Below are 22,474 nucleotides of genomic sequence, written 5' to 3' on the forward strand. Positions count from 1 at the left end.
GGTAATAATTCTATTGGTTTATGTGTGGAAAGAGTTCATAAGGCATATTGTCACATGCTATATGTAGGAGATAAAATGCTGCCAATATTTTGAAGGTCTGGAGCTTGACATTTCATCAAGTTTTAGTTGCAATGACTATAAAGATTTAATTAATGTTTTGCGAAGGAGTGAAGTAGGTCTCAAAGTAAACTTCTGGGAGATTAATTTTTTTTTCTGACTTGTTAATTAGGTCTAGACAAATTTAGGCTGAAATTTCTATCTGTGCTACAAACAAATTATATTTATTTTTAGCATTCACACATAAGCATGTTTTCACAATGTAATAAAAAAATCTTCTAGAAAATTCATTCCCTTGCTGGGAGTTCAGACTGAACGCTGCAAAGGATGTGGTGGTGCTTTTTGCATTTTTCTAAGCCATTTTTCTCTTGGCTTTTGTCAGCTGCAGTTATCCCCAGCCATAGCTGTTGCTGCTGCAGAGAGGTCAGACCAAGAGAACATCAGGAGTAAACTCATGCCATAGGGAGGAAGGATTATGGCTGCGCCTGCTTTTGCTTCTGTGTGACTCCAGGTCAGGCTGCTTCAGAGATATGGCTGAAAATAGCCCCAGATAATGGATCTCCAGTCTTTTTTATGTAAGGATGTGTTTGTAGGATATTGGTGTGGGCAAAGCGATGCGTGGGGAGATGAAAAGCAGCTCCAGGTACCCAAACCAAAATAACGCCAGCCTGGACTGCAAAAAGGAAGGAAAAGCAACCACCAAACCATTTTTCCTTTCCAGCCATAATCTATCTTAATCTTTGTAGCTGTTAATATCATCAGAAACGATGTTCCAGTCGGAAATGGGAAAGCACAGGCATTTAGAAGCCAAATTAATCAACTTAACCCAAATGGGCTTAATATTTTTATGTGATTAAAATGATAGAATCTGCTAAGTAGAAGTCAGTTGGGAAAAAAATCACCTTTGTGGCCAAGCTGAATGTAATCATTTTTGTTCACCTTGGAAATTTATGAGCTGGAGGGAACACTTACGTAAGGGCAGTACAGTGCAAAAGCAAATAAAAAATGGAGAGGGCAGCAGGTCACTCAGCACAGAGGAAATGAACACAGTTGACTGACTTAATTCAGTTATTTACTTAATCCTCTACATGGTACTCTCTGTAGTGCTCTGCTTCGACAGGTCAATTTTTGTCACCTTCTTGGAGTGGAGAGAAACTTGGGGAACAAGAAGAGAATTCTGTTATTTGTAGTTCTTGGGACATGGAAGTGTAATAAGTGTGTTAAGGAGATAAGAGCATTAAATGGAGGTATTAAATAACTGTCTGACTCAAACTGTCACTTTTCCACTAGGTATATCTGACAGTATTTTTTACCTCATGCATGCATCCTATACAAAGCAAGGATATTCTATAATCAGTTGTGCTGACAGTTTCTATGCTGGTTTATTTGTGCCCTGTATATGTGGATATGCAAGTGCACACATACTCATATATTCCCTGTCTTTACTCTGGAACTGGATTTGCTGAAGTTATTAAATAGAATAAGTTAACTGAGATATAAGTATTTTTGATTGTGGCTGAGCTCAGGGTATTACGGGGGAAATTCTGCATTAATTGAAGGTGAGCTGTATGAAGCCAGCTGTGATGATTATTTACTGCCTTTCATATGCCTAAATTCAGATTCAGTCCTGGACCCTTGAAATTTTTACCTTCTCAGGTCTTGAACATTATGACAGAGGACTTGCAATCTGTTACATATGATATCAGTATTATCAACAAATATTTTGCAATCTAACATCAATCTGGCATTCACACACAGTAATAAAATGTGGGTAGCTTTGATGAAATGCCCTCCAGAGCATCTCTTGCAGCCTTGAGAAACAGATTGCAAGGAGGCTAGGACAGAGGCAGCTGGGGTCAACAGATGTGGCTGTTGAAAGTTGTCCCAGCAGAAGTGTTTAACCATATACCTTTTCTTGAGTTTGCTCTGCAGAGTCAGAGACCCTAAACTGCATCTCCCCCGTCACAAAAGGAATTGTTCTGTTTGAGCCAGGTTGGCAGAGCAGTTTCAGTGTGACTTGTGCAGCTCTTGTGTAAATAATCACAGGATGTCCCACTGTCTGTGCAATTCCCCATCACCGTGGACTTGGGGCTGTGTGGAGAGTGTCTGCAAACATGCAAATAAAGCACTGCATTTGCACAGAATGCCCCATGCAGACTGGCACCATTTGGCTGCATGACCTTGCAGCAAAGCCAGTCTGTAATTGAGGCAAAATGCAGTTGGAGACCAAAAATTGTAATCTCCACTAGCATCTTTTTAACAGAAGTCAGAAGTTTTGCCTGATTCTCAAAAAACATTTTAAAAAGAGGAAATTTCTTTGCTGGAGAGCCTGTTTACAGCAAATCAAAGCCTCTTTGCATCTTAGCTTTGGTGGTGTTGTCCATTTGTGTTCTTTGGGGGAGTTGGATATCAGCATTAGCAAGTAATTTGTTCTTAGGAAACTCAGGAAAAAAAGGAGTTGTTATGAACACAAGTGCCCACTGCATTGGCTGACAAAGGTCTTGTTTTTACAGGCCTAGCCTGGCCAAATACATTCAAAATTGTTGTTTTGCCAGTTGGCCAGCCTTTCCCCTCTTGACACTATGCCATGTTGCTGTTGAGAAGTGCTTTCGAGATCCTTTTGTCATGATCCCTTTTGAGATCTCCAAGCATTGGCATTCGGGGTGTAAGTAAGAAGAGGTTCTTAATTTATTTTAATTAGGAAGAGCTACTGTGGGAAGAAGGTATTAGAAGAATAGAAGAAAATTGGCACATTACTGGGGAAAAACACTTGTAGAGCATTACACTCTTTTTGCTGCTTAATCCTTTGGATTCTCTTTATTGTATTTTAAATATATGTGTGTATGTATATATTTTCATATACTTTTTATAAAAGATGGACCCCAGTTTTTGCTGTACAAGAATTGATGCAACAGAAGAAACACAGTCCACAGTGGGAAAGCAAAATCCCTTCAGTTCATGGCTAGTTCTCAGTGTAATCTTTTCATTGAGCAGATGTTTCCATTCTAGTTTCTGCAAACTAGGGCTTTCCATCCTCCTAGAGCTTCTACTCATCCTAGTTAAAAATGAAAAAATATAAATATAATTTTTTTTCTTTTCCTCTTATCATTCTGGTTACAAAACCTCTCACGGAGTGATTCCACAGGTAGCTGGCTGGAATCTGCTGGTGTGCAAAGCTGTCCTTGGGAGTTGGCAGCCGAGCATCAGTACTGAGGTTCTGTGAGCTCCCTGCACGGAAATACAGTTAATCACCACATGAAATGTTTGGAATACTAGCACCCTGTTTGGATAAAATCAAGTTCTCACTCCTGCTGCAGTTGCTCTTGCTGTTACAAACCACTAGCAGTGCTGCCTGGGACTAGGGACTTCTAGAGGCCAGCAGAGAAGTTCTGGGAGAGGCTCCTGCCCCTTCCCAAGGGACTGGATGAAGACTGTAGGAAACAAAGCCCTTTTTTTGCAGGTTCACTTATCTCTGTATTAAATAGATTTGTCTGCTCCTTGGTATGCTGGCTTCATCTTATCAAAATATGGACTGAAAAAAGGCAGTAACTGGAACTGTCACAGAAGATCATACATGGGTTTGAGAGGGTGGTTTTGGTCTTTTCCTTGCTGCTTGTCCTCAGCCTTGTGCTACCCCAGCACAAGTGACGTGTTCATGGAGCTGAAAGTGGCTGAATGAGTCCAAATGAAATTTTTTTGTTCCCTCCTCACCCTTTTATTTTTTTTTTCCACTCACATTATTTTTAGTGTGGATCAATTTGTTGAAGGGACAGGTTGAGGGCAAAATTGAGCAAAAGGAATTGAGAGCTCTGCCCTGCCTTGGAAAAAATGCTCATTTAACCATGCACGTTGAAAGAATCCCCATTTTAAATTCTAGCTAGTGATCTCTTGAACAGAAATGAAGCAGCTCTCCTTGAATGTTGGGGATAATTTCTCTAAAGTGCCAGTTTTTCTTCCAAGAATGGAGGAGGAATAGAAAATGAGAGACACGGCTGTTGGATGAGTTTTGTATTGTAGAGTTCATTTGGAGAAGGGTGGAAAAGGTATCTGATATGGAAATGATCTAAAAGGATATCTGGAGGTGGGAATCTGCGCAGATTGCAAGAACGGGGGAATCTTGATACTTTAACAGTGTTGATATTCTTTGTTTCTAGAAGGTTTCTCAGCTACATGGATTTGTAACAGCAGTAATGAGAAACATGATTGAAATGCTGGTCCTATTCCTTGCCTGGTTATTTTGTCTAGTGTTAGTGGGAAATGTGGTAAGCTGAGCCACAGCTTGGCTGAGTTGCCTGAAGTGATCCTCTAAGTCTGGGAACAGCAACAGAGTCCTGACTTACCCACAGCTTTAACAAATAAACTCATTTGTTGTTCAGGGGTTTTTTTCATTCAGTGGTTAAAAGAAGTTGGTTGGTGTTGACAATTTCTTCCTCAAAATAGCTTTCTCTGTTTCCTTACATGCATCTGGTCCAGTTTTTTTTTTCTTTTTGCTTGTTTTGAAAATACTTACCAAGGCAGTGGGGTGAAGCATAAGTTTCCCTGCTTTTCTCTGAAAGGAGATGGTTATATCAGTGAGGAGATCCCTGGCAAGTGCTTTTGGTTAAGACATCATTGTCCTATATACTACTTGAGGAAATGATGACTTTGAACATAATTCCTGGAGCAAATCCTCTTCATTTAGAAATAGATTCTAACTTACAAAAGATATAAGACAATCCTTTGATTAAGAAACCTCTTGCAGCTGTAATTTTGCATAGACCTTGACACACAAGGGGTTTTTTTTCTGTCCTCCTTTCAAATTATCAGTTGCAAAACTGCACAGAGATAATCAGACATGCAAATCTTCAATATATTTTTAGTTCAATTCACTGATGTATATTCATTAAAATGTTAATATGACAAGGAAAGCATAATTTAAATTGCATATGCTTAATTTGGTTAATAAATGCTTGAAATACAGTCCCAATTTTAGAAGTAGCCATACTTGATACCAATTTTTCAGGGGTTTTTTTCCCTTTTTTTTATCACAAGGAGAGTAGAAAACATCTTGTTTTATGGACAGAAATAACTTCGTTGTGCTTTTTACGCTGACCTTGCACAACCAAAGGACCTCTGTGCTGGGAATCAGTGCTCCTTGTACTCATTGTCACACTCCTAATGATTGAATGGTAATAAATTGCGTCAGTGGAGACCTAGTGAAGATTGTGGTATTGTAATTTGAGTTCCCAGACTGCATTACGTGGAGTTAGATAGGCAGATAGAAGATGAAAAGAGCAAAGTTTCCTTGTGTTCAAATATGGCCAGGCTCCACCAATGCAAATCGGGGATGTGCTTGCCCTGTATTTAATTTGCAGTGGCCTAAATAAATGAGATACAAATTACTACTGGAATTAGAATTAGACAGCTTCTGAATCTTGGTTGAACATGCAAAGCTGCTATAATTTACAGATTTTTTTTTTAAACCCCTGAAGTGGTATTTGAATGCTTACAGGCAATAAACTTTTCAGTCAATTGGTTCCATTTCTGTTGAATTGCCCTTAAAAGTGAAGCTGTGCTTTAAGGACTATTAAAAAATTTCATTCCATTTAACCTGTAAATATACCACAGGACTTGAGAAGATGAGTTTGATAATTGCTTTTTTTTGGAAGACTTCAGCCTGGAAGGCAGCCTCTTAAAAGGACTCGGCATTGAGGAGATTCTCTAAGGTATCCAGTTAGAGCCAGTTACACTGGCCTGACTTCCTTGGTCTGAAGTAATGAGGTGTGACAGATCATGAGTGCACTGCATCATGGTCAGGACCAATAACCCCTTTCAGAAAATTACATTTCTGCTCTAAGCAGTCGTTTTGAGTTATCTGCAGCTAATTGTGAGCCGCCTGCTTTTACAGAAATGGAACTCTCATGTTTCCCAGTAAACATCACCGTGATGCTCCGAGACAGCTATGAAGTGCAACTGTCTGGGAGGAGGCTCAAATCTGATCAAATTTAATTAGACTGGAACCTGTTCCTGCCTACAAATATCTTGATTATTCAAAGAGAATAAACATGCCACTTGACAGAATTGGCTTTTGTGATAGCTACTGCTGTGAGAATGTGAAAAAGAGGTGTTGATTCACATGGTCATTCTCAGTGAAGATTGAGTTGAACAATGAATGAGTCCTGTCTGCATCCTGCTGGTCACCCAGAGCTCACCAGAGAGGACATGGAGAAACCCAGGCTGCTTGAGGGAATGATAAATCTGTCTGCCTTGGACTATTCCCTGGAAGAATATGGACTCCAAAGGAAAGCAAGCATTACTAGGTCAACTCTAGGAGCCTAAGGTTTGGTGAGATAGATTCCACCCTCTGTCTGCATTGCCTAGTGATTAATGTAACTTGACGGCTCCTCTCAAATGGTGCTATGGATAAAACCTCGTCACTTTGTTCAGCTAAGGGCAGTGGAGGCAAGCTGCTTCAGCCTTCATTTTTTAGGAAGCAAAGGCAGAAAATAAATGCAGCACCTCCCATTACACTGTGGGAAGTGTAGTTTAGTGAATGTCATTAAACTGTCAGCCAAAGAAGTGCAGGCTGCTGGGTGAGAGACCTGTATTTGCATTAAATCAAAACTCTTGGGCTAAAAATTAATGCTAGTTACAAATGAAATTTTAAAGAAAACCTGTTTAAATGTGAGTTTCTTTATTAAAGTCATATGGAACAAGCACTGAGTTTACTGAGCAGAAGTACTTACAGCTTTAAGCACACCAAATGCTTTGCATGACAATTAACAGCATGGATAATTGTCCAAGTTCCTGTGATCCAGGAGCACTGAGATATGTCATGGTCTGGATATGAGGTGTGACTGAGCCACTCTGTTTCCCGACACTTCCCTCTGCAAGCACACCAAGTCAAGCTTGGGTGGATGCTAAGGGAGAAGAAAGACAATACCTGCAGCTGAGAGCGGGGCTTTGAAAGATGATGGACAAATGGATCGGTTTCAAGGGTTTGAAGCTGCTCTCTAGGGAAAGAGGCAGTGAAGAAAAGAAGAGGCTTGTTTTTCCAGGCACAGAGCTTGGAGATTGTGAAAAACGAGGTTCACGTATTTTTTATAGAATTTAAAAGTTGAATAAAAAGACAATTAGGAGATAAAAATAAAGTAAAGTACACAGATATGGCTGGGTGTCTCTGCATTCAGTCAAGAGAGCACACCTTACTAACAAAGGATTGTCCCTTAAAAACAGAACCCCACTTACATGTTCATAAATTCTCATACATGATTCAAACATTCTCTTTAAGTTTTGGATGTTTCTTTGTTTAGTTTTTGACTCGCCCCCTTCTCAGTAAATCCATCTTCTTGGCTCCACCGAGTTTCATATTCCCTGATAACAGAAATGCAATAAATTCCTCCCCCAGAGCTCTGGTCACTGCTGTCTTCATCTGGATAAGATAAGAATGGGGGTCTCCAACCATCTCCTCTAGTCCCTGGGTTATACAAACAAAGGTAGTCCCTGCTCCAATACCATGCCATAGCTCAACACGTATGTATATTATACTGCCATTTCTGAGCTTCATCAAGCACAGAAATAGAAGGAAGCACACTAATACAACAAAGTTTTCTAACCTTATACATATAGCATTCATTCCAATATTTGCGAAAAGCCAACAATATAATGTGTAACAGAGATCAAAAGGACTTGCTCACTTCTAAAGGGGACTGTTCTCCAGAACTGCTGGAGGAGAACTCAGTTTGAGGGACTTGGGTGTTAGATGATGCTGTCACATCGCACTTGTCTTTGAGTTGTGTGAGAAATGTTGGCTTGCTGTGAACCTCATGCAGAAGCTACCTGGTAAGAAAACTGTGTTCAGCAAATCTTTGTATTTGAACCTAAACCATTGACTTTTGCTCTGAGCAAGCAGTACTTTCTTTCAAAGAGCATTGGATGTTGCTGTTCTCCGGTGTTGCTTTTTTGGAGGAGGATTTTTGGAAGGGGCTGTGCGAGGTGGGATGCTGTGCTCCAAGCTCAGTCCTTCCTTCTGCCCCTTTTGGTGTGTTTGCATGACACCATGTCTAGCTCTCCATGAAGTTTTCTGGCTCCCAGGAGAGATTTCAGCTCCTGCCTTTCCCTCGGGGCAGCACGCAGAGCTCCTGGCCGAGGGCTGAGCACGGCCAGTGCTTTTATGTGTGAACAGGGAGTATGAGACTCACTGCCAGCCAGGAATTTACACATGACTTCAAATACTTGTGCTCCAGGTCAGCATGGTTCATCGTGTCCCATCCTAGGAAGAAGCAGCAATGTCCAACAGCCCTCTCAGAGGCCAGGGCTTTCTCCTGAAGACAGGGAGTTGTCACCAGGCCTCTCCCTTCGCTGCCTCAGCGCCTTCCCCATTTGGCAGCATTCCCCGCCTGAGCGCGGCTCCTCCGCGCCCTCCTTTCTTCTGTGCCCTTTGCTTGGCTCTGGTTGTGTGTTTGTTTTCTCTCCCACACGGACTCTGTTTCATTCACTGCCCGGAATAATAAGATGTTTGTTGAAAGGGTGCTGCTAAGTAATTTGTCTTCTTCATTCATTCTCTCTTTGTTTAATGTTTGTTTTCGTTGTGCTTTGAATACAAAATTATTAATTTTATTTAGTTTATTTCAATAGTATTTATTATTGTGGAGGCTCCTACACAACCCCTCTTACTGCTATAAAAATCTCATAAATGAATACTTATAATCAGTTATATATCAGGTATTTTAATTCCCATTTGAAGGATACAATCTGAAGGTGGAGAACACAAACACAAGGATTTCCATTAATTCTGGTGGTCGGTGTGAAAAGCCGTCAGCCCAAGTTCCCAGAGTGCAGAGCCTTTGTGGTATTGCCAGGGTACGTCTCTGGCAGTTCAGCCACAGCATTGATGGACATCAGTCCTGCAAACCAGTCCCAGGCGCCTCTGACTAAGCCTGGAAAAAACATGGAACACACACAGAGTTATCACCTGGACAAATGTTGGCTGAGGCCTCCTGTATGCACACAAGAACATTTACCTGTGGGCAAAGAAGTTTATTTAATGTCTCCATGCATTATAATGGCAGAACACTCATGATATCTGTAAGTCACTGGAGAAAATATTGGTGAGGATTTTTTTTCAGCCAGAGAAAATCTGAAATGGAGATATATTGGAGCAGATTGTTAATATCCTCCCCATCCAAAATCCGGGAAACGGCTTTTAGTGCTTCTCTTTCCTTTCCCCACTGATAGAACCTACCTCAAATGCTGCCTTTAATCCGAAATGGTTTCCCCAGAGACTTCTGCTCCATGCCAGTTCCAGGTATTATTCAACCTCTGTCCTTCTCTGAACATCTTGCTTTTTCCAAATTTTCGAGTGTGAAGCAATATCATTTTGCACCTAATAAAATGTATTAATTTGGTTATATTGCATGCCCTCTAATCGGTAAGGTCAGTCACTCTCAGGCAGTCGTGCAGTGGGCTTGGAGTCCAGCAGGTCCTGAGCTGCAGGTCAGTCACCCCTCAGCAGCAGCACTGCCTGCCTCGCTGTGTGTGAGGCCCCACTTCTCTCATCTCTTTCTCTGCTGGTTCTGCTTTCATTTCTTCTGCCTCTCCTCTTTTCCCTCCTCTCTTTCCCTTCTGGTTCTGCTTTCATTTCTTCTGCCTCTCCTCTTTTCCCTCCTCTCTTTCCCTTCTGGTTCTGCTTTCATTTCTTCTGCCTCTCCTCTTTTCCCTCCTCTTTCCCTGCTGGTTCTGCTTTCATTTCTTCTGCCTCTCCTCTTTTCCCTTCTGCCCCTCAGGCTCCTGTTCTGTCTCTTTCTTCCATCTTTTTGTTCCCTTGGCTTCCTCCTCACTCCCAAACTTGGTTCCTTGTTTGGTGTCAGCAGAGCTCCTGGGGTTTTTCTCCTTTACTGGAGTTGTGCAGCACGGCAGAGAACTACAAAGGTTAAAGCTGCCCATGAGCACATGAAGGTACAGAGGTTGTTCTGGGGAAGGTTCGGGTTTTCAGGGTGTCTCCCTGTCCTGTTACATTACTCTACTGAGCCCCAATGCTGTGTTATAGAAACACTGTGTGGTTCTTGCTCTGCAGCACAGCTGATTTTTCTGGGAAGCTGTAAATAGATTATATTCTTATGGCTGTGTGTGGTTTGGTGTTTGGGTTTTTTTTAAAGCACTGTACGAAATCTTCACTTGAAATTTTGCATGAAACTCCTTCTCTAAAATTTTGTGGATTTAGTGAACAGAGCTTTAATAACAAGGATGGAATACAGAAGAATTACGTGGCACCTGCATCTTCAAATATATTTGAAGTAATGAGCTTTATGTGGTACATTTGTGTAGCTGTAAAATTTTGTTCATAGTGATGATTATGCTAAGAACCAGCTTTGCTAGCTGAGGTGCACGTGAACACAAACAAGGCATATTACTCTGGAGACTTGATTAGAATTGGGCAGAGGGCAGCTTGAGAGTAAGCAGCTTATTTGCATTTCAAGTGAGCTGTAGTTGAGATGAAGACATGCACACCACTGTCAGTTAGAATTGTGCCTCAGTCTGGAGCAATGGAACCTCACGCTGGTGACAGGACACGTGGCTTGGGGTGCATGAGGACGCTGCTCCTTCTTTCTGATGGTTTTCCCCTCTGGAGCAGTGAATCACGTGGCAATCCCAGCTTCAAACAGGATGCTGTCAAGGGTTTTAATGGATTTACAGAGAGAATCGATTGTGCACGCGCTGGGTGAAGTCTTCAGATGCCTCATTGAACATCAGCAAACCAAAGGGTCATTATCCTTTCCCCTCTCCTCCCCTTTACCTCATCTGTCATCTGTAGCCTGCACTAATCTCCCTCTTTCACCCTTTATTGTGAGTTGGCCTTACTTGAAAATAGATTTTGAGAACCGAATACGAACAAATGAGTCTGTTGCACATGGAAATAAGTATTTTTTTCTTTTCCTCTCCTCAGTGGTAAACATGCTTCACAGTATGAGCATTGTTAATGCAAATGCCAGCATCCTTTGACACTCAATGGTATTTTTGATGAAGACAGGGGCTGGGTCACTAAAATGGATGGAACATGACTTTTTGTGCTGAAAATGAGAACATGGAGATCTCTTAGACTTGAAATTATGAAGATGTGTTTTGTCCATGATTTCATGCTCCTCTGTACAAGCAGACCTTTTTCTCTCGGGCTTGTGTTTAGTCTTTAGACTTGGCTGGTACTAATTAGAGACAAATCAGGTGAAAAACAATGAGTCAGATGTTGAGGAAAAGATGTGGGCTTTTTTCTATTGAAGGAAAGTGCTTTACATGTATAGTCTGTCTTTCTGGTTAAAGCAGGAGGAGATTTTCCTGTCCTGTAAGGGGATTTTTGAGTATGAAAGTAATAGCATAAGAATCTAAACAAAAAAAAATAAAAAAAAAAATAAAAGTTTTACGATCATGGGTATGTTACACCACTAAAGAAGTTGCCATCATGACACTGTAAGTTCTGTGCTGTGCTCATGGGCTGAAAAACTCACCCTTTGCAAAGCTAATGGCACATCTTCATGCCCTGATAATTTCTCAGTGTATTTGGTTTCATGTGCAGCCTTCCATTTGCACAAACAGCTGGCTAAAACAAGCTATTCTGGGTTTTTCTGCTCTTTACTTTGTCTCTTCCTTCTTATCTCTGAAATTTTCCCATTTGAGTCACTGCAATGTGTTAGATACTCTTGTGGCTCACCCCCTCACAAACATACGTGCCCATAGATTTTTTTTGGAAACTTGTGTTCAAACTCACAAGGCTGCACCCCTGCCAGCTTGCTGTGTGTGGGTGTGCCAGGAGCAAATTATCAATTACTGACAACGAGAGAAATCTCCAGGGTGGAGGAGGCCCTGGAGGTACCCAGAGAGTGTTTCTTCTGAGGTTCCTGCAAGGATAAAAATCTGGTTATTTCAATGGGTTACAGAGCAGGGGGTGACATCAGGCTGGCAACCTGTCACCAGTGGGGTTTCACTTAGGCCCAGGGCTCTTCAGCATCTCCATAAACACCTTGGACACAGGCCTTAAAGGGATACTAAGGAAGTTTGTTGATGGAACTAAATTGGGAGGAGCTGTTGACTTCTTCCTGAGGTATTTTCTGGAATTTTTAGGAGGAATTTCATCAAAGAAAAGGTGATTAAGCATTGGAATGGACTGCACAGGGAGGTGGTGGAGTCACCATCCCTGGAGGTGTTTCAGGAAAGACTGGAGGTGGCACTCAGTGCCATGGGCTGACTGACACTGTGTGTTTGGTCATGAGTTGGACTCGATGATCCCAGAGGTCTTTCCCAACCTAATCCATTCTGTGATTCTGTGGTTTAATCCCATATGTTATGCTTATGAAAGATGGGCCAAATCTAACCTTACAAAGATGCTTTTTTGTACTGTTTTGTGTATCTTCAAAGAATTTGCTTCTCCTTTAGCATTTAATTTCTAATAATTTCTATATTAAGCAAATGTTTTAAGGGGGAGGGAGGGAGTACATGCTACTTTTAAAGCTCTGAATTGCTTATTAGTGTAAGCTGCATCAGCCTGGAGTTGATTCATCCTCCAGGGACTCAACACAACCATCATCATCATCACATCTTTTTTTGTGCACTGCCTCCCTTTCTTTTTCCACCCAAGGAAATCAGAATCTAAAAGGGAGCCTTGGAGCTTGTTTGAAAAACCTCCAGATTTCTGGCTTGCTGTCACTGTCATCATTGAACAGCATTGCAGTCAGGTACCATGGTGATCTTACTGCCTGCATGTACTTGTCAAATCATTTTTGTAAGGTTTTTTTTATTGCTTTGATTCCAAGATGCTGAAACAAGAGGTGTATCTAATCCCCACTACAATGTCAATGCTATTTATCTGAGAAGGAACTAATTCTTAGTGATTTGCTTAGTGCTTTTCAGAACCTTACTCCTTTGTACGGCTGTAGCTGCATGAGAGCAGTTTCTGACATGGGAATCTGCCTGTGTAAAAGTGCTGATCACTGAAGCACAAATGGAGTTCTGCTTCTGGACATGGGTTTCAAATGAAAACTGGTAAGGAACTCTCTGAAAGTAGAAATACAAAAGAGTATTCTCCTAACTTCCCTGGCCTTTAACTTGTTCAGGAAGCAATTCTTAACAGTCTTGTTCTGGGTTTGAAATGATTTTCTATAACGTGGAAAATGCATTACACATAAACCTCAGGGCCATGCTACAGGTGGAAGAGCAGAACCAACTCAGAATTATTTAGACATCCCTTGTGGCATCAGGGATATATAATTTCCCTTCCCTTTGATTCCAGAACATGGCAAAGCCTCCTGTGATTCCAGAACCATATTAGAGTCCCAGGTACAACAGTATCCTCCTCCTTGGGGGTATGAGAATGGTTAGTACCATGATCCAGCTGATATTATCCTGTGAAGGATGGTACTGGCAAGGGTTTATGCTGTCTCTAACCCAGTGAGGTTGAAATTCCTAGTTCTCCCTAACCTGGAGCATACCTTGTTTTCAGCAATCGGAAAAGCTTTCTTTTGAGGGACTGTGAAGTTCGAGAAAGCCAACAAACAAGTTAATGACAACTTAAACCTATAAGCATACCAAAATTGTTTCTTTTTTTCTCCTAATTCATTGCTCACATAAGGATCAAGTAGCCAAAAGCACCAGAAACTAATTTACTGGGAAACTGGGGCAGGGTCTGGAAATAAATCTTTGAGTGGGAGAGTTTTCTTCTGGGAGAACTTTTACAAATATAAACATAGAAATGCAGAAAATCTGTTTCTGTTATGTCTAAGTAACCTGTTGTATTGGCTTAACAAAGGCTAATTTTCAGCATCTAAACTAAAAGGGGACTTTACTGATTTTTGAGAGGGTTATTTGTTATTAATCTCAGGATCTGAGATTCAAAATAGTTTTTTTGGTTTTTTTTATCCTACTTCAAAAAGAAGGCCACAGGCTCTTCCTGGGGCTGATGCCTGCAACACCTACCTGAGGTCAGGCTTCCTGGACAGGTCCCTGGGGCTTTGTGTTCATTCAGCTAAAGCTCTGTCTCTAAGGCTGGCCTTGTTTTTTGTGAAAGAGTCCAGAGAGCAAGATAAGACTTGAGGTGATGAATTACTGTTGTACTAATGGCTCGTATTTCACTGAGGATGTAGCTGAAATGGAGAAATATCGCTGCCTCAAAGAGGTGTTGTTACCACAGGAATTCTGAAAATATTGTAGGGTTGTATTTACTTCCATGAGGACTTGAATTCCAGCTTTTCTGTGATGCTCACCTTCCCTAGCGTAGCCTCCATACACTGGGCTGCCTGTTTTCCTGCTACACAGGGGCTTGGGATGATGTCAGAAAATGTGAATTACAGTGAAAGGAGTGGGATTATTCAGGGTTTAGTTTGTTCCCCCTCCCACCAGCAGCTGAAGGAAAGGATTTGTTTCCAAGTTCAGTGCCAGAACATCAGTGACATTTCTGACAGATGCTGTTCTCCTGAGACATGTCAGTACTTCATTCTTTTTCAGCTTGGCTGGACCCACGGAGTCTCCATCTGCAAGCAGGGTGGTTTTTCCCCTCTGTACTGTGCATTCTGATAAATGCCTTTGGGCTATTTCTTCAAGTTTGTTGGTACTGGGAACAGTTCCCTGGAGCTTTTATCCAAGGTGCCGGAGGTGTCCTTGGAAGAGATCTTTTCCCTAAGGGGATACAAAATTTATGTGACCTGATGGGCAGTCAGAATAAAAGTAGCGAAGAAAACAACAGCAAAACACAAAATTCCAGTGGCTGCCTCCAAGAAGTACAAGGTGACATTTGGGAAGATTTACTCCCCGCCTAGTATTTGGCAGTCAGAATTGCTTCTGAACGGTGTGTGTTGAGTCTTGTCTCCTCTGTAGGTTCCTTGTGTGGTCAGTGGAGGGAGAGGCTTCTCCAGGGAGTGGCTGGGGTCTGTTCAAAGGGCAGATTCAGCCTGACAAAGACTGCCTTAAGTACTGCAGCTAACGGAGCTTGGGGTGAATACTCCTCAGTGTGGTTTATTGCACAAATATTTGTAAAAGCCTGTTGGTTGCTCAGCCAGCACCTCCAAAAGCCGCCTTCCAAGTTCAACTTATGCAGCAAAGAGAAGTTTGTTTGTGGTACCGATGCATGTGTTTGCTGTCCATTCTCCATGAAGGCCACTGTTCATCATCTTTTCCTGTCCTGTCTCTTGATCCCCCCAAAACCACACACACCTTGAGTGTTGTCTTGAGTGGCAGCATTCTCCTGCCTCTTTTGGGAGGTCACACTATTTAATCTTATTCGTTGCCAGTGGTAAGAAGGAGTGAAAAGAGAGGCCTTGCTGTGAAAGGGATTTTTAGTGAGGTATTCGTTTCCTGTTAACTCGGTGACATTGTAATAGCTGTGCCTGTAACATTATCCTAAAGTAAAAGCTGAGAGTTTGCTGATTGTTCCCCTCCAGAGCTGGAGTAGTGTCCTGTTCCCTCCTGTGTCTTTTACACTTTGACTTCTCAGTTTTTTAAAACACGAAGGAAATTCAAGGTGAGTGCAATTCTTGTTGAGGGCTGCACATTTATAAGAGTTGTTACACAAATAATGGGAAAATTATTTTATATCAATAAAAAAGGAGGGAATTTATTCTTCTAATGCTCTAAATGAAGCAAAATCTTCATCCATCAACTGATCATCTGTTGCCCACAGAAATATTTTTGTGTGGCTCTGAGTAGTTTTCTAGACTTGCAACCAAAGATGCAAACATTTCTGCAAAAACAGTTAAACCTCTTTCATTCTGCTTTCCTTTCTTGTTTTTTTTGCCTGAGACTGTTTTGCATTTATTAGTCTTTACCAAGTATATCTTTATATCTTAAAAATAAGGAATAATTTAAATTCAATATTTTTGCAGTGAATACCCATTACAGTATGAAAGATTTATCAAAGGGTTAATAAAATTACTTGAACATTCTAGCCTACAAATCTGTAGGAAACTGTTATGTATCCAGTTGCTGACTGTGTGATGTTTGGAGCAGGAGGGACTGGATTTGACAGCATGGCTGTGAAGACAGACAGAATTAAATCCAGGTTGTTTTATCTTTTCATTGGAAGATGTCAGTGTGTTCTAAAAACCAACCATTTATTTGACATTGAAGCATCACCTACAATGGCAACATGAATTCCTTTCCATCTGAGCAGGAAGCAGCCAGCACTATCTATGTTTTTTTCACCAGAGATAAATCCACAGGAACGCCTGCTGGCCTCTGTCTTGAACTTCTAGCTTAACTTAGCCTGCTTTCCCTGTTTATCCTGTGCACTCCTTGGGTGAGGGAGTTTCATGCCAGGAAGCAGCCCTGCTGATAATCAGAATTCAGAAACTGCCCGGAAAAAATGTACCAGGAAATACATAGGTCAAAAAGAGGGAAATTTTAGTCAAGTTTTTATTGATAATATTTTTAATATTCCTTTACTAGAATATATGTTGTACTTGTAAACCAGGAAAAGAGTTGTGTGCCTTTGCTTCTTAGGAAATTTGTAAATACTTGTCTTTGAAAAGACATGTAATTCATGGATAAAGGAAAACCTCTGTATTTCATTGTGTGGCTTTCTGTGGAAGGATCTGTCTGGCCAAATCCTTCATTATGGCTGATACCAATTTAAAAAGACTTCCCAAATCCTCACATTTTGATGTTACCAGCTGTCTGTGTTATCATAATGTTTCATGTATTGACATGGAGAAAAGAAAAAAGAAAGGAGCAGAAGATGGTGTTGAAGTGCTGGGCTGTAGCTGATGGGTGCAGCCTGGAGAGGATGAGCAAAGTGTTTGGCTTTGGAGCAGGAGAAACAGGAGAGATCAGCCCGCAGCAGCTGGATTTTAAAGTTATAGTTTTGTTTCTGTTCTTCTCAGCATGTGGAAAACTTTGTTTCTGTAACGTTTCTGGAGAAAGGTTGCATTCTTTCAGGACAAGTTCATTGGATTTGACCTGGAAAGGAAAAAAAAAAAAAAGAAAATAGAGTCTTTTATGCTTATCTCTAAAGTGTATTTGAAATGAAAATGAAAGAAAAACAGTAAACAATGATGGAGACAGGGCTATTTCTATCATGATATTCTGCCTTCTGTCCCCTGTGCACACAAGGGGACAGAATTTATCGTAGCATTTGTTCCTGCATGAGGCGAGTTCCACACCAGGCTTAAATCATTTATGAATTATCTCTGCAAAGTGATGTTTTGCAGGGATGAGTGCAGGGAGGAGAAGTCTTCTTGCCTTGTGCTGTGGCAGCTGGGGGTCAGAGGAGTCTCTCATTCTAGCAGAGAAGATGTTTCCCTACGAAATACAGCTTATTTCATGTTGGCTTGCTCAGTTCCTGGTGAAACGAGTAGTGGGGGAGACACCTCACAGAGAGGAAGCAGCACAACATTTCCTTTATTATCAGTGTTTCAATTTAGCACCTTTAGGCTTTTCTCCATGAAAAAACATGGCTAAAGCTTAGCTTGCCTTATGCTTTATTTCTTCAGATGGCTGTTTGGCGTGTTCATGTGGGAAGGATCAAGTCTTCTATTGTTTTCTGGGCACTGAATCACAGTCCTTGTTGGCAGTGCCTGATTGTAAAGTCACATCTCCCAAGAAAAGCGTTTTTGTCTGGTGAAGTGCTGGGTGCCAAGTCTTGGCGAGTGTGCCCAGCTGGTCAGCACTTGGATTGTCACGGCTTTGCTGCTGGGCTGGGCTGGGATCCGATGGAGGACATTAACTATCAATATGCTGATGCCTGACTGTTTACAAATGGGTCCTTGAAAAGGTTTTGGGGCAGGATATGTTTTCCCAGGGACAGGGCTTGTTTTCCCAAGACATTGCCTGCCATCCTTTGGCACCAGAGCTCTGGCAGCTGTCATGGTAGCCCCCCATGACACATCCCTGTGTCAGAATACCCTGTGGTTCCTCAGCCACAGTATACCCAGATCACCTTTAAAAGAAAGCTCTAGAGGGACTCTTTGTGACCTGAAGCCATGCTCAGAGTATGAACCCAGCCCTAGGCATGTTCACTGCTGAGGGTGGGAGGTTTACATCAGCGGCTGTTCAAATAAACATAATTGGTTTGGACTTCGTTTTTTGGACAATACACATCAGTTGTGTGGCGAGGGTTTTATTGGCAATAATGTTTGCTTTTCCCTCATAAAGTTACTTATGCACCAACAGTCCTTTGATTTAAGAGACCAGTTTATTGCGCAGACAGATGCTGCTATCAAGTTACCTCTGTGAAATGTCCATCACCCATCCCTGAGCTTCTAAGCTTCATTTTCTAAGAGGGGATTTTAATGAATTTGTGTTTTATTCCAAATTTAAGTGCCTACTTCTAGGAATACTGTTTGTTATTTTAGTGCTAAACCTCATAAAATACAAAACCATTTAATTATTACCGTTCTTCAGGAAATCTGAAATTCACTGCATATATAGAAAAATACTCTGGTATTTTGTTCTTAGTTGATGACTAAGCTTTGCTTCAGAAATAATTGGTAATTCTTCAAATAATACTTGTTCTTAGAAGTAGCTAAGAGTGGGTACTCTTTGTCCTAGAGGAGGGAGAAACTGATAGTGTTCAATATTTATCCAGCTGTCTTCCCACTCCTCCCATGAGTACTTAAACCATATGTGAGTAACCACTTACAGTCCATTTTACATTGTTTTAATTAAAGCCATCTCTGCTTCCTCCCTAATTTCATAGAAAAAACACCTAAAACAACAGTTTTTGTGACATGTTTGGTGTGAATAAACCATCAGCTTTTACTAACTTTTAAAACCTTATTTAACTATTAGAAACACTTGGGAGTAAAACAGATTGTTCAAGAAAGGATGGTTTTAAGGAAAAGCCTCGTTGAAAGTCATGGTCTTTTCCTTCATTCACTTTGTATTTTTCACAGGCATCTGTTACTTAAAATATCCTCAGGTTCAAGGTTGTTCTGGAGTTTATTTGGAATGCCTAATGACAAGCTTCAGAGGGAATATTTGTAATCCTGTACCTTGGGGAGAGTGTTGACAGTTGATAATCCAGGACCAGGAGTTCAGGTTGAACCTGGAGAATTGCTGGCTGTAATACATCCTGCATTTTCACATACTTGAAGAGCTGAATAACCATATTCTGGCTTTCTTTCCCGAGGCTGCTGTACTCCTTTGCACTGGAGCTCTGTCAGGAGCCAGTAGGTTTGGTAGTTCTTTGCTTTTCATCTTACAGAATATGGATTGTTTTACATACCTTGCTGATGAGCTCATCAGTGTTCAAAAGCATAAACAAATAAACCCAACCCAGATGCAGCATCAGTCTCAATTAAACCTTTCATTAGCAGACTCCACAGATCTCCATTTCCTACATTTTTTTGGGACAAACTTCTTAAGAGGTATCAATAAACAAAGCTATAAAAGGCAAATGCTGAAGCTTTCTGGTGATCCTAAGCTATTTTCTTATGTGCAGAGGGACGAAGTCCTTGGCTGGGACCAGGAGGGGTGAGTGGGATACAGCCCAAGTGCTCTCCTCAGATGAAACCAGGAGATTCTCTTCTCTTTCACTGTGCACTTCCTAACCCATGCACTGAGATTCCCAGATGATACTTCATGGATAAATTTACTACCAGCCTTTCAAAAGTTAGCACACTGAGTGCTGTATTGATTAGGGTATTGAGTGCTTTGCTCTGTCCACATTAGATTTTCCAAGATGTGCAAGTAGAGGCTTAAGAAAAACAAGTAATTATTGCTAATGAAACCTTCAAATGGGAGTAACATTCTGCTGAGCACCACACTTCAATATCAGCACAGGGCATTACACTCACCCTTGCTCTACTGAGAATATTCAAGCATTGAATTAATCAGGGTTGCTGGATGTAATAGTAGAAGTTTGCAGTCTCAGGTTTGGATTGTACTTTAGCCTTTGATAGACATGGAAGGAGCTCTGATTAAAGCTCTGGTTTCAAAAGCACACACTGTAGAAAACTGAAAACCAGGAGAAAAACCTTTGTCAGGCGAGAGCTTTCCTCAGTTCTTGATGGATGCCTGGATGGCATCCCTTTAAAAAACAAAAAATTGAAATTCAGATGAGAAATTCCTTCAGGCTTCTGGAATAATGTCTGGAGCTGCAGATGGGAGCCAGTCCCATTGTTTTTAGTTCTGTCTGGCATTTCTTCTGGTCATTAATGATCAGCCCTCTCCTGACATAGGGAGCTTCAAAGGTCTTCAAAAGACATTGTCTTTTTTCTTGTTTTGGGTGGGAGGAGGGATAGGTAGGAGTGCTTGCTGCCAAGATTTCTGTTTGTAAGGTGGCAAGTCTCAAATGCAGGGTTTTTTTCTGTGAATCTGAGGATCTGAAAGATTCTTTGGTCACAATCTTGTGTCTTTCACGTCCCTTCACCTTCCTGTGAGTTCTAGGATACAAGCCTATCTTGCAGCTCTGAAAACTCATCCAAGCTTGAGTTTGGCTGTGAGCTGCCTGCTTGTATTGATCTCTTGCTCACTTAAAAACAAGTACATTTTCTTAAAAACAAGTCCAGTTGTTGTCATCTGACAGAGGCAATTGATTTGTGTGAGAGACAATTGGTTTGTGAGATTCTTCACTGCTTCTTTAAAATCCTTTTTTTGTTTCAAATGAAAAAACAGTCTGGATTTATGGGTACTGTCATTAATAGAAGGTAAATACATCTAGAATTCATGTAAAGCTTACTTTGAAGGATAAAAAGCAAGTGTCACACGAGCATTTATGAAAACATTAGAGCATCATTCATCTCAAACCTTTTCAGGGTCTTTTTTCTTTCAAGAAGGAGCTATAATGATATTTTTGGAAACTGGATTATAGACAAGACACATTGAGCAAGATAAAATCCACATACAGCCTGGTTCTCTGTAAAGCTTATGCAACAGGTTTGCAGCCTTACACAAACTGTTCCCATGCTGAATGTGATACAGCTTTGTATAACAGGAGTCTTATGTCATCTCTGCAATTTTTAAAGCAGAACTGGGTAATCCATGAACAGAACAGTAAGGGCATTAGAGACTAAATGGGAGACTAATGACTACTGATGGATTACTGAATTTCAGGTTTTGAAGCTCTCAGCGTGGTCGCTTGCCCTGTGAACTGGCATGTCTTTCAGATAACCAGCCTGGCTCAGGCATTAAAGGAAAAGCTTTGCAAGAGTTTCCTTGCTGCAACAGGATTCACATTATTGAACTGGGGATGTTTGCTTTCTTGTGCAGACCACGCAGATACTGCAGAACAAAAAATTCTGGTAATAATCCCGGTCCTTGACTAGATATTTTGAATATATGATTGTCTTACTGCTCTCCTCATATGAGTGGGGCGCTTTGTACAGCCTTCCTGACTCTGCTTTTCCTGAGCGCTTCAGGCACATGACAGGGTGATTTAAACAACTTGCTGGGCTGAGGAAGAGCAAGCTTCCAAGAAGTGGGTGAGAAGGATCTCGAGTAATTCATTGCCATGGCTCTCCTCATGCAGTCAGAGGTGGCAGCTTCCTGGTGGCCCTTTCCCAGGAAGAGCCATCCAGAAGGAGCCCTCTGCTCCCAAGCCAGACATGGGGTTTTACCATGGGGAGCCAAACTCCTGGAAGGTCTGATTGTGTTTCAAGCTTTTTCTGATAACAAACCTTCAAAGTCGTGCTAAAGTATTGAAGTGTATTTCTGAGACAGATTTTTTTTTAAAGGCTGCTTCAAATTTTACTTTCCCATCCTAAGCTCTGCTGTCCTTCACAGGAAGCAAGTCTCAGAGTGCTCAGTTATGTGCCTTGTCATACTTGATTGTTTGCTAAAAGGAAAGAGAAGAAAATACGTGCTAATTTTGATTTCTTCAGCCAGAAGTCTTTGGTGTGTGTGTTGGGTTATTATGGCTGTTGTAAAGGTTTTGAAGGGTTTCTTCTCCTTCAGCAAGAAACATCTCTGTATTCACTTTAAAGAGTGCTGGCCTGTTGTGTGACCTATGAAAGCATTTGTACTGATGTCAAGTTGTCTTCTCCCCAAAATGAAACTGTATCTCTTTCATTTACTGTGAGATGCTACACTTGGTAACTCCAAGGATGGACCATTCCTCCATTCTTTAACTTCTACACTCTATTTTTCCCCAACAACCTTTTTCCTACTATTGGTTTCTTTTTGCTACATCTGTTGCTCTTTCCCACTTCCTGCAAAAGCACATTAATCATTTACACTTGTACCTGTGGCTGAAAAATGGCCTTTTCAAAGCTGCTTTTAGCTGAGATGTAAATATTGAGCAGCACATCCACCAGTACCTGCGAGACACCACTTGTTAAATACTGCTGCTACTAAGTGCCCCAGGTTTGCATTTGGGGGGTAGTGGTGTGTTGCTGCATGCTTTGGGATACTCAACCCATGGATAATGGGCCAAAAAAATGAACAGCAGAATTAAGGAGAGAGAGACATGACTCAAAATGACTGTAGCACGTGCTGGGATTGAGCCCCCTTCTATTTAATATAG

General features: G+C 41.3%; 1 protein-coding gene across 4 annotated transcripts in view; it reads left to right on the top strand.

Moving 5' to 3' along the window:
- The window catches only part of COMMD1 (copper metabolism domain containing 1), a 60,028-nt gene that overhangs the window by 22,068 nt on the left and 15,486 nt on the right, over positions 1 to 22,474 (top strand). Inside the window, exon 3 of one of the 4 annotated variants that reach the window (XM_086879105.1) lies at positions 12,927 to 13,068. The exons of 2 other annotated variants lie outside the window; for them this stretch is intronic. In XM_086879105.1, the coding sequence (XP_086735231.1) occupies positions 12,927 to 12,962 (36 nt within the window). In that variant the 3' untranslated portion in view covers positions 12,963 to 13,068. Of the gene's footprint in view, positions 1 to 5,944; positions 7,444 to 12,926; positions 13,069 to 22,474 lie in introns of those variants that run through there. One more of the 4 variants, XM_086879107.1, reaches the window with a different exon arrangement.

Source organism: Cyanistes caeruleus, chromosome 2, assembly GCF_971803275.1.
Source record: "Cyanistes caeruleus chromosome 2, bCyaCae1.hap1.1, whole genome shotgun sequence".
In the NCBI taxonomy this organism is placed as follows: domain Eukaryota; kingdom Metazoa; phylum Chordata; class Aves; order Passeriformes; family Paridae; genus Cyanistes; species Cyanistes caeruleus.